Source organism: Camelus dromedarius, chromosome 16, assembly GCF_036321535.1.
Source record: "Camelus dromedarius isolate mCamDro1 chromosome 16, mCamDro1.pat, whole genome shotgun sequence".
Classification (NCBI taxonomy): Eukaryota; Metazoa; Chordata; class Mammalia; order Artiodactyla; family Camelidae; genus Camelus; species Camelus dromedarius.
In genome coordinates, this window is record NC_087451.1 from 9,555,767 (window position 1) to 9,570,213 (window position 14,447).

General features: G+C 39.6%; 1 protein-coding gene across 1 annotated transcript in view; it reads left to right on the forward strand.

The window, feature by feature from the left end:
• Window positions 1-14,447, forward strand: part of ANKFN1 (ankyrin repeat and fibronectin type III domain containing 1) — a 292,737-nt gene that overhangs the window by 233,791 nt on the left and 44,499 nt on the right. The window contains exons 11-14 of the mRNA XM_031468095.2: window positions 1,620-1,719; window positions 2,032-2,164; window positions 2,642-2,758; window positions 9,889-10,104. Of these exons, the coding sequence (XP_031323955.2) occupies window positions 1,620-1,719; window positions 2,032-2,164; window positions 2,642-2,758; window positions 9,889-10,104 (566 nt within the window). The remainder of the gene's footprint in view (window positions 1-1,619; window positions 1,720-2,031; window positions 2,165-2,641; window positions 2,759-9,888; window positions 10,105-14,447) is intronic.

The following is a 14,447-nucleotide window of genomic DNA, read 5'->3' on the forward strand; positions in this document are numbered from 1 at the left end:
CTTTCCAGAGAATAAGCCACTGCTTTTCTTCTAGAGTGGGGAAGGGGTATTGTCTACCCATGCAGAATAGGAGAGAATATCTAGAAATCTGACTAGTTTTAAAAAGATTTCAACAAATCCCCCTGATTTTAGCTCTACATTCACCACCCACTTCCAGCATTATATGGTGCCCATGGGGAGAGTTAGGTTACTTCTCAGCTTCTCCACTGTTAGCTTAGGGGTCATCTTTTTCAAATCTGCTAAATCCATCTGTCCATCTGCTTTCCAGCTACTAAAAATTCACTTGCTTTTGTCTACTTTCCTATTTCTGTCTTTATAAATTTATGTCACTTTCTCTTTTTACTCTGCTTTTAGTAAAATTTTGGTATATGATGAATATGTTCAATATGCTGCCTTTAATCAGAAGTCCTAGCAGCATTATTTTCAAGTAGGATATGACCAGCCAAATTTATGTTCAAGTTAGAAAAAAATGGTTTTGCTTTGTTCTGCTGGGAATAACCATTACCAGCACAAGCCTGAAGCTGACAGGAATGCTTGTGTCAGTCAACTCATTCCCAACTACTCCTGTAAGATAAGCCAAATTGGGCCTCAGCCATGGACCATCCACCCCAGGTTTCCATGCCTAACAGCAGTGATATGGACCATGTTCTCATCCCCAGTAACATGTCTGTTAGGAGTCTGGTGGTGACCCCAACAACCTCAGCTTCCCTTCATCAGTTACATTTAATATGAAAATTAAATCAGTGATCATTTAGTTCAGCTCTAGGGAGCACTGTCTGCAGAGACCATTACAGGAAGTCCACTACTTTTATCAGAGGGAGCTCCAGGTTGTAAATAAAAGAACTAAACAGAAGCAATGGCTGATCTCCTCATCACTGTAATCACAGAGTCTTACACACAGCAGTGTCCTAATAAACATTTATTCATTGAGTGAGGTCTCAGTGTTTTGGGCTACTGGGTTTTTTTTTTTAATCTTGGACAATCTACTTAATTTCTACGTCTCAGTTTCTTCTTCTGAACAATGAGGATGATAATCATACCTATGCCTGCAACTGTTTCCGTAAGCCAAATACATACACTGGAAAAAAAACTGCACAAGAATACTACCAGTGGTTCTACTGAAGTGGCAGGATGATATGGGATGGATTTTGTTCTTTTATTCTATGCTCCAGACTTTCTGTAATGTGCCTGTATTAATTTTATAATGAAAAAAATTTAATGGAATATGTAGACTAGTAAGAGTTTTGCCAACATGGAGAAGTGAGTGAATATTAATGGCAATGGGGGAAAGTGGCAAAAGAGTTGATTCCATTTCTTTTTATCTTCCCTCATAATAAATCACTCACAAGGAGAATATAAACAAAACACCAAGTGGTTTCTCTTAGAGTTATAAATGTTACTCATCTCCCACATTTTTGAGAAGGTGTTCACTAACTCATTGCTGGCATCTCAAAATACAAAAACTTCTTGTAGGAATGAATGAGCTGAATCTCTGCATGAAACTGAGGATAAGTAACACTGAGGGGACAGGAAAGAGAAAGGCAATAAGGTGGGAAGAGAGTACTGAGAGTGTTGTTCTTCCAATGGAATTTACACTGTATTTTTTTTCTGTGTTCCAGAAACTTCAAAATTACAAACCACAGGCCGCAAGCAGTCAGTCTCAAGGAGCCTGAAACACCTATTCCATTCCTCAAACAAGTTTGTGAAGACCTTGAAACGGTGGGCCCTATGTATTTTTTCCAGGAAGTCTTAGCTTCTCAGGAATCCACTGGTTTTGGTTCTGAATGGCAATATGGTAGAAATTTCTTTCTTGTTATTAAAAGAATATAAAGTTCACTTTTCTCCTGAGAATCTGGACAAGATAGCAATTTCTCTGAATTCTAGCCAGTGAACTTATGATACTTAACAAGAACATGCTCATAGGTGTATTTTAAATTATCTTTTATCATGCCCCAAAATTTTTTTTTCCATGACTGAGGCTTGGTAGAGGAGATGATTTGAGGATAACTTTTATTTTGCCTTTTTTTTTAGGGGACTCTACATAGCTGTTATATTTTATTACAAAGACAGTATGTTAGTCACCAATGAAGATCAAATACCAATTGTTGAAATAGATGACTCTCACACCAGTTCCATTACCCAAGATTTTCTGTGGTTCACGAAGGTATCCTGAATTCTAATTTCATTTTTCCCTACTTTGCACCAGTATTACTACACATAAATCTCTAACATTATTGAGGGGTTGAGGGGTCTCCAGTGATCAAAGTATTGGGGTTGGGAATAGATTATCTCAAAGGTCTCTTTCAGCCCTGATATGCCCTATGTTATAAAAAAATGCCGAACTAGTATCTACACCACATTTTCAAAGCAAAGAAGCTTGCATCCTGTCAGATTGTGTCTCCATTATTCTGAGTTATGGGATCATTTGGCAAACACTAAAATGTGGATCTGACTGTTTCATTAACATTCAGATCTTTTTCCAATTGGATAGAGATCAAAAAGTTGTTTTGCATGTATCTGAAAGTGAACTGGAGAACAAACATCGGGGGTCAGGTTTCCTTCTCCCTGCTTTGCTTTGATGCCACAACCTAAATCATGTGCTAGCTTGGACGATGATATGACCTCATGACTTCTTTTGCAGCTGTCTTGTATGTGGGAGGATATAAGGTGGTTGAGGCAAAGCGTACCTATCTCCATGTCCTCATCCACAGTACTGCAAACTCGGCAGAAGATGCTTGCAGCAACAGCCCAGCTACAGGTGAGGGGCAGGTGTTAACCCAGACCTCCAAAGAAATTTTAGAAAAACTTGTCAATTCAGTTACCAACTCTACTTGGAAAGGAAAAGGGTGGACTCCTTGTTCTTCTAGACCCTTAGACATAAGAGGTCTTCTTGCACAGTCTGAGCTGCACATCTGCTTTTGTAAGGAACCTGTGCTTTTTGGCAGTCTCCTGGAAGAGGAGCAGGGGTCTCTCCTAAAGAGTCTAGGAGTAAACAGGAAGTGCGGAGACGTGAATTCTGGATTTGGTATTAATCAGTCAACTAATTTCTCCTTTCTGGGCCTCAGTTTCATCACTTGCAATATAAGGACCAGATCTCCTGAAAAGCTCTTGATGCTTTGGCATCCTGTGCATCTATGAGTGTGTGGAGATGGAGAAAGAGACCAGCAGGCATTTTGAGGAGTTTCTTGGCTTGATGTTTATGGTAAAGCAAAGGCATTTGCATACATATTTGATACTTAAAAAAGCAAAACAAAACAAACAAACAAAAAAACTTCTTAAAAGCTTACCTTTAATTCTGAATTTATTTATCCTTCTATACTACTAACCCAATCAAGATCAGGCCCCCAGGCCCTGCAAGAATCTTTGCAGGTTACAGAGCCCCTCCTAAAAATGACACTGAATTCTAACCAATCTCTTCTGGTTTTCCCTTCATTGTTTTCTCGTATTATCTGAACTTGTGGTTCTCAGCACAGAAAAACATCTGCTACATAGAACTGGGGTCTTTAAGACCTCACTGAGCCTTTATCAGTGATGTCTGTCAGTTACACCAACCCCAGAAAAAAACTTAACAGGAATCTACACAAGCTGTGTTTGGCCAGGCCATACCAACCAAAATGTAAAAATAGGGTCATCATAATAAAAAAAATTCCTACACTTCCAACCCCCATCTGCAATTATAGGAATTTCATTTCTTAACCCACGTGATTAATAATTTGATTCTCTGTTAATAATAATTTTTATTTTCTTGCTATTATAATTAATTCTGAAAGGTAATTCTTAAGCCTCTTGTGCTATACTCCATTGTACAGGCGGTTTAACTACCTCATGTCCTCAGTGAGATTAAAAAAAACAAAAAAACAAAAAACAGTGCTCTCCATCGACACTTTTTTTTTTTTTAGTTAATTCAGAACTTTTGCTTTGTCCTCAATCCCACAAATCCATCTGCCTTCTTAACACTGAAAAAAATAGTGAATTCTGCTTTACAAAGAATATTAAGTCCATTGTTAAATTACTCAGTCTTGATTACAGAATTTTTTCCTTCAACTCAAGAAGTTCCTGAAGCTAGGCCACAATAGCTGTGCTGAATTCAAAGTGCCCCATCCTTTCATCATTGACCAGCTTGAGTTGGACCAAGTCATTGTGCCTCACACAGCTCTTTCTTTAGGATAAAGCTCATTTCCAGTAGGCTCCTTGGTCCTTTACCAAAGTTCTTTCCCAGGAGTCCAGTGGACCCTCCCATTAGCCCATCACACAGCCCAGACATGCTGTGGATAGGCGGAGGATAACTTGGTTTTATGTTAATTTCATGACTACAGTCCTCACATGTAATGTTTGCCTAGTGATCATATTCCACTTTTCTACTAAATTCACTTCCCCATATTACAGGCCAACTATTTAAAGCCTTATCCATTCTACCACATCCCTTCCCCCACATCTCCATCAGCTGATGACTTTACTGCATAATTCATTAATAAATGGGAACTAATTCTTCTTCCAACACCAAATTGAAAAGCATCCTTGCACTGACCCTACTTTCTCTTCCTTCCCTCCTATTCCAACAGATCTCACTCCACCTACCAACGGCGCAACCCTCCACATGCACTTTGGATCTCAGTTTTTCACTCCCTCCTTCAGCTACCAATCTCTCTTCTCGTCCTTAGACCCAAACTTCTTGAAAGAGTGGCCAGCATTCTTCTCCATTTACTTCCTCCCTTCCCAGTTAGTTCTAAGCCCTCTCCTTGACTTCTGCTACCACCATGCCTACCACACTCTCTCAGGCCACGAGTAATCAGAGGCAGATGATGCCCATAAAGCCTGTGCTTCAGGGCCCCTCACCTGCATGATCCCTGTGAGTGTCGGGGTTGTAAAGTGCTTAGGTGGAAAGAGGAAGTTGGGGTGCAATCAGGAAGCATTTCTGGTAACCCGCCTAAAGAAATCCCAGTGGGGGAAGGGGATCACAAATTCCAAATATTCCAGTATTGGGGGAAGATTTCCTTTCCCATCTAAATAAATATTCACTTTATACCTAATTTTCATATTTGTAATTTTATATTCTTTGTCTAAAACAGGGTCCCAAAATTGTATGGTACAGGCCCCTTCAAAACCTGGATCCATCCCTGCCAATGACTTCAGTTTCACTAAATCTAATGGACACTTTTAAATCTTCTTTGCAACTGACATCTCAGCAGTGTTTGATACACTTGGTCCCGCTCTCCTTTTTTAAACTGCCACATCCTTTGGCTTCCACATCTCCATACTTTCCAGATTTTTCCAGCTTCCTGGCCTGTCTTTCTCACTCTCATTTGCTAGCTGTTTCCTCTGCATAGAATCCTCTTCTACTTCTTTGCTTCACTAATTCCTGTATATCCTTCAGATCTCAGCTTAATTTTTATGCTTCCTCAGAGAGGCTTTCTCTGATCTCCTGATTAAGTGAATCACTCTCAGAGTACCTTGTATTCTTCATTCAGAATGGTGATCATAATCCCATTAGTTAACTATTTGTATCATTACTTGGTTAGTGACCAACTTGAACTGTGAGTCCCCAGGCTCAGGGAATGTATCTGTCTTGGTTACCACTACATCCCCCTATATGTGGCATGTGGCAGGGTCTCAGTAAGTACTGGCTGGATAAATAAATGTATTTATCAATCCAACCCCTGTGCCCCTAAGATCACACTTGAAGGTACTCTATCTCACCAAAGGGAAAAAGAATCACAGAAATGTACCTCATGCCATAACTCCCACCTGGATAGTTCTCCAGCCCTGCACAGTGACCAGTACCTTGTAGTACTCAATAAACAGCTACCCCTTACAGTGCACATCAAAGGCCGAGCACTGCCTCCTTAAGTAATAGGAGTCAGTTTAGTCTTTTGTTGTAGGACCTATCGCCCAAACTATTTGCTGATCTTTAGAATGAAAATATCTGGAAATAGTGAAGCAAAATATCTTTTGGGGGGGGGGGGCCTCTAGGTTAAAGGGCACAGAAAAAAACTTTACAGAAGAGGAAGAAAAATAAATTTGTGGAAATTTATACTTAACATTTTAGGCCCCTTTACTAATCTAACATTTCTTACAATGTTCTGAGGAGAGTAAAATGGCATTCTTAAATAGCCTGACTGGCATCAGCCTTACATAAATCCTACGATTCCACCTGCAGTGTATCTCACTTTACTCTCCTCCCCTTTCCAGCATCACTCCCACTGCCTCATGTCAAAAGCCTCCAAAGTTATCCTCTTTCTTCCAGTCTTAATATCCTCCCAATCCATTCTCCACACTTCTGCCAGAGAAGCCAATAAAAGGTTCTGACCCTGTCACTCCCTGACTCATACTCTTTACAAGAGTGGCCCAGACATTTCATCATGGCACACAAAGGTCTTCACTGCCATCTTTCTCCCCCTCCTGTTTCCGTATCACCCTGCCGTACCTTCATCACAGCGCACATGAACCACTGTGCATCCTGTGCCTTATTTCCAGTATCTATCTGCTCTATAATCAGGTCTTTTAATGCATGACAATAAATAACAGTCGTGAAACAACAGCTTTCATTTATTTAACAGAACAGGTGCCAGACACTGTGCTAAGTGCTTTACAAACTGTATCTCATTTTTTCTTCACCACACCCTAATGAGAAAGTACTATTATTGATATCCATTTAACAGAGAATAAAACTGAAGCCTAGCACGTTAAATAACTTGCCCAAGGTCGCACAAATAGGAAGTAGCAAAGTCTGGATTCAAACCCTGATCTATGTAACTCCAAAGCCTGTATTCTTTCTAATATTTCATCATCTTATTCTGTGTTCATTTATAAAAAGCAGAAAAATTTTAAATGGAAGAAATTATCTACATTATAGTTAAAAAAGAAAAAGTAGAACTCTATTCTGAATCATTTGGAACCTATTTAAGAGAAGTGGTCTTAAATTTTACTTGAAAGAAGGTAAAGTACGAATTAACTGATTGATTACTATTACCTAGGCAGGAAGACAGACAAGTATATGCCAGCAGTTGGATGTAAAAAAAAAAAAAAAATTAGAAAGACTTTAAGTGACCAAGACCCCACATTGTTTTTCCTACCCTTAGGGAAATGGCAGAGACCCCAAGAAGCAGAAGTGTACATTCCTCTTACATTGAGAGATGTCCGAACTACTTATCCTCAAAACACAATAATAATCTGACACTGTAGACTGGGTTACAGTAAACTTCCCTCCTCCACAGCTTTTAGGAATGAGTGTTAGTGAGTTAAAGCCAGATAACAATTTATGAATGCTATGTCTTTCTCCTTTTTCAAGGGGGAAAAAAGATTTCCCCAAAATTTTATTTTTCCAGGACTTAATATCTCTACTTCCTTTAGCTTCATGTCACCCCAAACTGAATACAGGTCTCTAAATATTATGCATCTGTCCAAGGCTTATTGACAGCCTGTGATTTGTTGTGGTTATAACCTAGATACATTTCTGTAAGCCATCAGGTGGCTTTTATTTCTCTTTACCCTGTAGAATCCACAAGGTTCCCACATCTCCTAACCCTGACTGCACAGCATGACAGGTATCAGCATGGCCTGTTTTTCTTTTAGGCTCTAAAGAACTCCAATTTTGCCCCCTTAGAACACAGTCACAATTTGTTTTCAGAAGGATATTCTTCTTTTAAATTGGGCTCTCCCCAGAGCTAGTTATCCAACTCAGTTTGTTGTCAATAAAGAATTTCAGGAATACTTATAGACCTTTCTTGTTTAGCCCATTAGTCAAAATATCCAAAGCTGACAGTGAACCACTGACAATAACTCTGCTTAAATGAAATGACTACCTCATTCAATATCCACCCACCAGCTTTGGTCCAAAGTAAATCACATCTTTCTGTGTCCTAATGAAAACACGGTAATTCAGTCAGCAAAAATTTCTTGAGCTACTACTATGTGCTAGGCACTGTGCAAGGAACCTAGAAAAATAGAGATGAAAAAGCCATGATCTCATGACATGTACATCAATACACAGGAAAGTCAGAGTCATGCTAAGATACAACTTTGTACAGGAAGCTGTAGGGGACAAAAAAGCAGATGGTAAATTCTACCTATGAGAGTTGGGAAAGTCTTCCCAGGGAAGAGGAAACCTGGGCTGAGTTTTGAAAATGAGTTAAGTATAAACAAGGGTCAGGTTCCAATTAGAGCAATAAAGAAAGCCCATACCCTACCTACTTGTATTAAGCTTGAGAGTTTACAAAACACTTTCTCATACATTGCTTGGCTTAGTTCCCCAAATACTCTATAAGGTAAGGATTAGCATGAGGGATGTCTGAGCCATTAAGGACCCTTAATTTTAGATAATGAAACTCAAGACCTAAGAGACTAAATCATTTTTCAGAAGTCTATGTGTTAATGAACAGCCCTGAAACTCAACACCAGGACAACTAAAGGCTTAACAGCAGTGGAATGCTGAAGCCAACTTGTACTGGCTTAGCAGAGCCAATGAATGCTCCAAAATTTTCAAAGCCTGTTGTCAAATCTTTCGTAGGTCTGGTAGCTCAAAATAGGCTATTGTGGGAGCATTTACACCACAGAAATTGGCATATGCTATATATCAGGCCCCTGTCTTTCTTTTCTTTCCTTCCTTCTTTCCTTCCTTCTTTCCTTCCTTCCTTCTTTCCTTCCTTCCTTCCTTCCTTTCTTTTTGATGGCCAGTTTACCAGCTTGGCTTTGTTGATTGGCTAATAACACTCTGCATAAATCTGTATTACTACATACAGCTAAACGCCTTACCCAATTACTTCTCTATGATTTATAAGTTAATTATTGGGAAAAAATAATCTGACTGATTAAGTCATTTTTAAAAATCGTAATCCTGCCAAATGACTTTTTATATGTCATAATTATTTATGAGATACCTCACTTATGTGTCCTGTCCTAGTAAATTAAAAAAAAAATTAAAACACAGTCCTTACCTATAAGGGAACATTCTGGTTCCCATATCCAGATGTGAATACTGACCAGCTGGTTCATTCATCTTTAGGTCATCCGTGTTACTTTCACAAATTCCAGTTCTACTTCTGCTCTTCTGCTAACAGGTTATCTCATCAGCATTTATGTGAGCTCACAAAAATATCAACTAGGAGTTCTGAGATAATTTGTAATTTTAAAAAACCACAGATATTCAAAGTAAAAGGGTATTTTATCCCATTCATCCAGTGCGCTAGGTTAGAAATCTTCAAATCCTGCATATTTGTAAAACTGTTTATTTTAATAACATCTACCTGGGCCCCTCCACATTTAATGTGGCACCCTTTCCTTCCTACCTTTCTAAAAGTATTGTCTACCTCATTGGCCTAGCTCACAAACAATTTTAACAAAATTTTAAATTAACAGAACTCTCTGAAATGCAGATAAGTCAAACCAGGCCAATCTCCCAATTAAAGTATCTTGAAGGGAATGTGCAGTCATTTGGGGACCTGTACAATGTGCTACATTGTCAATTCACTTCTTCATTTTAAACAACCCCACTTCATACCAGCTTACTGTAGATCTCTTGAAAACTCCACAAGTAGCATACTTGAAATATCAGGCATTTTTCTTTAAAACATCTGGGATTCTCTTCAAGTGCTGGTAACTGAGGTTTATGTGCTAGTGTGTCTATGTGGGTAAGAGATATTTACAGATATTGAATTTGCTTAAAAAAACATAATTTTTGTGCCTCTTGCTATAATCTTTGCAGGCTTATGGTGAAGACTTTTTCTTTGAGCTTCTGTTAAGTACATTTCTATGATGCCACATATTCTAAGCCTGCTTTAAAAAAAAAAAAGGCTTCTCAGAAACATTAGATAATTATTCAGTGTCTTTTGTTGCAGCTGTGTTGCTTTGTCTGCACATCATCTAAGCTACCAGAAATCTATTTGTTTCTAGAATTTACTTGGAACCCACAACTTGGGAAGAGTTTACTATGAGCCCATTAAAGACCGGCATGGAAACATCCTCATAGTCACCATCAGAGAGGTGGAGATGCTCTACTCATTTTTTAATGGCAAATGGACGCAGATCTCAAAGCTGCAAAGCCAGAGGAAGTCTCTCTCAACACCTGAGGAGCCAACAGCCTTAGACATTTTACTGATTACCATCCAGGTATGCAGTACTTTCCATTTCCTAATATATTTAAAGTTCCAAACACATTTATTGTGGCTCTAGTGAAATATAACAAGAGCCACTTACATACGTAGAGATGGAATGAAGAGGTCCAGAGATGTGGCATTGTTTGTATGCCACACATAGGAAAGATTCATAAGCTTATTTTCACTTAACACTCTCCAGAGCTGGAATTTTTCAAGCAATACAAATAGTGGGCACACTGAAAATGCCCCTGACCAATGAACCAATGAGAAACATTGAGATAAATGTTTGAGTGTGGGTCCACAGGTAGTGTAATTAAAACATTAAACCAATCCCTGAATGAACTGTCACAACAGTACATTTTTAGACTATATATATGTGTATATGTGTTTGTGTGTGTGTGTGTGTGTAAAACACTTGGAACAAAAACACTCACACATATTTACTCTTGCTTGTTCCGTATAATACTTCCTTAGGATGGACAGGCATGATTAAATCCATTTTAGGAATGAAATAACTGAGGCTCAAAGAGCTTATGTGACATATGGCCACACACAGATGCAGATTTGGTGAGGTTAATGACGGTTCAACATCACTCAGCTCCTCACTTCAACAAGCCCCTTCCAAAACCCTACCATTCACAATTTTGTATTCTAAGGAAACCACCAAAAACTGTATTAGCTTCAGGCCCCACCAAACTTGGATTTGCCCTTAGACACACAGCTGGAAAATGGCAGAGCTGAACCTGAACTCAGAACTTCTGAGTGGAAGCAGGCTTCCTCTACTGTATTACATCATATTCGGGCAGGGCAGGAGTAAGGGTTTTAATGAGTGAGGGAGGAGAGATGAAATAAAAAACGAAAGACTGATCTGAGAACCAAACTGCTACCAAAATTCAAAATTCAGACATCTGAGATCCAAGCTCTTTACCTGGATGGCAGAGCTGGGATACAAACCTACCTCTTGTGCTCCTGAGTCCAGCACGCTATCCAGGACACCACGCCGTCTCACATATTCTTGTGTGAACATGGGCTCAAGCTGTTTCTTTTTCCTTCTTTTAAACCCAGTAATGCGGGGTGAATTCTACAGAACTCTCCCGTTAGGCTTGGGCAAAGCGAGCAGAAACAGTTACCTCGAGGCCGACACAACCAATTGCGTATATCCACAAGACAGTCAATCCGGAGTAATGGGAAAGGGCCCAATCTCACAGGAAAAAGCCAAACCTGAGCCTTGGCCCAGCAGCCCCTCATGATCACCCTAGACAGCTAGGCCACCAGCCTGCTGACTTAACTCTCATTCTCCACTGAGGGATGGCTAGTACAATAATCTCACCTTTCCAATACTTGCACTGACCCGGACCAGGGTAAAGTCCAGTGTAGCAAAAGTAAGCTAAGTAGTCAAAGCCAATACCTCTGAATTTGATTTCATGGAATTTGGGTTCATATGAAATTTAGAGAGGGTGTGAGGGTGTGTATGTGTCTGTGTGTGTGTGTGTGTGTGTGTGTGTGCGCGCACATGCATATGTAGGTGGGAGAAGGAACAGACACATTCGTGGCTCCCCTCTTCACCTTTTATAAGTAAGTGCTAAAAGAAACATTTAAAAAAATCATAATAAATTGAGCTTTTACAGGGTGACTAATACACTAATCCCCTATAGGGATAAACTGGGGTCTGGGCTACCTTTGCTCCTAGAAACAGAGCATAGGCCCCAGCATGATATAATACCTGGTTTCTCCTAGACTTATTACATTAAAAATGTGTTACAGGTGCAGAAAAATTCCAATCTGGCAAAAAGTTGTTAGAGAAGGAGACCAAAAATAGAGGCAAGATCAGGTTTCCACACAGATCCAAGTGGAAAATTTACCCCCCCCTGACTGGCACATTCCTGCTTGATGTCATTCCCACCCACCCCCCACTTTCCTTTCTCCTGCTCCTACTTTTTCTCTCTCCCCTCCTTCCCACACAGGTCTTACACTAGAGAGGAAACGGGGGAATAAAACTACTAGGTCTGGTATTCAATCACTCCTAGACTTAAGATGTTAATTATGTCAGGCATTGGCCACAGCAACTCAACAGAGAGATAGGTCCTGGGGTTGACCAAGGCAGGCTGGGTAATTCCCACAATTCCAGGCCACAAACTATTCTTTTTGCTCAGGGTCAGTAGACTGATGTCACCAGGCCTTCTGATTGGAATCCTGAGCTTCTTTCTGCTACATCACACCACATTCTGATGCACCACTTTGGAATCAGGCTGACTGGGTATGATCCCTGACTCTACTTCTTCTAGTTATGTAACCAGAGCAAGTCACTTAATTTATCACCTCCTGTATTCTCTCCTCTGCAAAAACCTACTTCATGGGGTTCTAATGACAATTAAGTGAGTCAAAACATATAAAGCATTAGAAGAGTAACACAAAGTGAGTGCTCGATAAATGCTAGTGATTTTTATTATTTCTCTACTCAGAAAAATCCAACCAATGCTAAGCTCTCCTCAGGGCACACCCAATCCATCTCCTCCTCATCTCTACTCTCCCAGGGGACCCTAGGTACTGACTCAAGTCATCTTTCAAGGCATTTCACTACTTCCTCTACTGTTTCAAAAGAACTGAGGAAAAACTGTATAAAGACTATATGATCCACAATGGGGTTTTCAAAACAGACAAAATCTGAGCCCATAACTAATCTACTAATCTTCAGTGCCCCAGGGAACCTCCAGGGTCTAACTCTCTCAAATTTCTGAGCCTATCAAATCCCAGACCTTCATAACAGGCCTCTCTCATATACCTGGAAGGGAGAGAAAAGCCCTTCCCACACTTGCTTGGGAAGGAAAAGAAAGTTATTATGGACAAGCGGGAAGCCCCCAAGCAAACTAACTGGCAGTAAGAGTACAGCTGATCCTTGAACAGCACAGCGGTTAGCTGACACAGCCCCCCAACAGTAGTAAATCCACATACGATCTCTGACTCCCCAAAAACTACTAACAGCCTACCGCTGACCAGAAGCCTGATGGATAACCTAGTCAGTCAATTAACACATCCTTTATATGTTATACAGGTATTATATACTGTATTCTTCCAATAAAGTAAGATAGAGAAAAGAAAATGTTATTAAGTAAATCATGAGAAAATACGTTTATAGTACTGTACTGTATTTATCAACACCGTAAGTATACACCATCTCCTTACAAGACAAATGTTAGCAACTATATCAATATCATCTTATATAATACAAAACACTGTAGATGTTATACCTGTTACAAACACTAGAATCAAAAGTGAAAAGATAATGTGAAAAAGAGGTTCACATTTACTTACAAGTATAACAATTCATGCATTGATAATAAAGACCAGCAGTATGATTGCTTTTTGGTAGCCTAGTGTAATAGATACCATTGCTTCAGGGTAGACTAGTCTAGACACTAATGAATGAACAGTTATAAAGTTTTTATGGCATACAGTATTACAGTCACATTCATAATACAGTATTGGAAACATTGTTATTTTTTTAAAGAACCATTTAGCTGTGATGATAAGCTGATAGGAGAGAGGGGCATACTATATGGTAATGTAATTCTCTGAAAGCAAATTTAGGAAACAGTAAGAAAACTAACACATTATTAATTTTACATTAAATATTATTGGCCTTATGCCTACATGAAGATAGACCACCCATTTCAATACAAATTTTGCCCAATACAAGTGTGCATGACATTCCACAAATTTTGTATATTTACTGAAATCCATGTCTAAGCAGATCACACAGCAGAGACCTGTGTCATTCAAGGGTCAACCGTATTTCCAACAGAATGGCCCCTCTCAGGTACTGGGTTACTCTGACCATAATCTCCAGAGGTTACTTCAATAACTGGAAGTATCACAGGTGAAGTTTTCTCTGATGATGAATCTCTTACATTTGTATTACATTCTCTGTCACACATCTATAATATCACTTGATCCTCATGAAAACCCAGTGAGGCTGAGTGAGTAATTGGTGTCCAATTCATAAATGAAGCTATGGATTTCAAGGAAGGAACCCAACAAGGTCTTATCGGCCAAAAAAGCAGCACGTGGGACTAGGACACAAGCCTTCTGACTCCTAGCCTGGTGCCCTTCCCGTTCCACCATGCTGTTTTACACACTCCCCCCTTTCCTCTAGATCCTTTTTAAAAGTGTGATCCTGGAGAAGCTGCGGTGAAACTTGCCTTCTATCTACCTTTCATCCCTGCCTTCCTTCTCTTGTTCTCCTCAGGCATTTCTTGTCACCTAAAGAGACCCCATGATGTAGTTTTTACACCTGAGCTGCCCAGGACCTATCTCTTCTGCCCTTTTCTGCTTTTTTCCAACACATTTCTGCTCTCT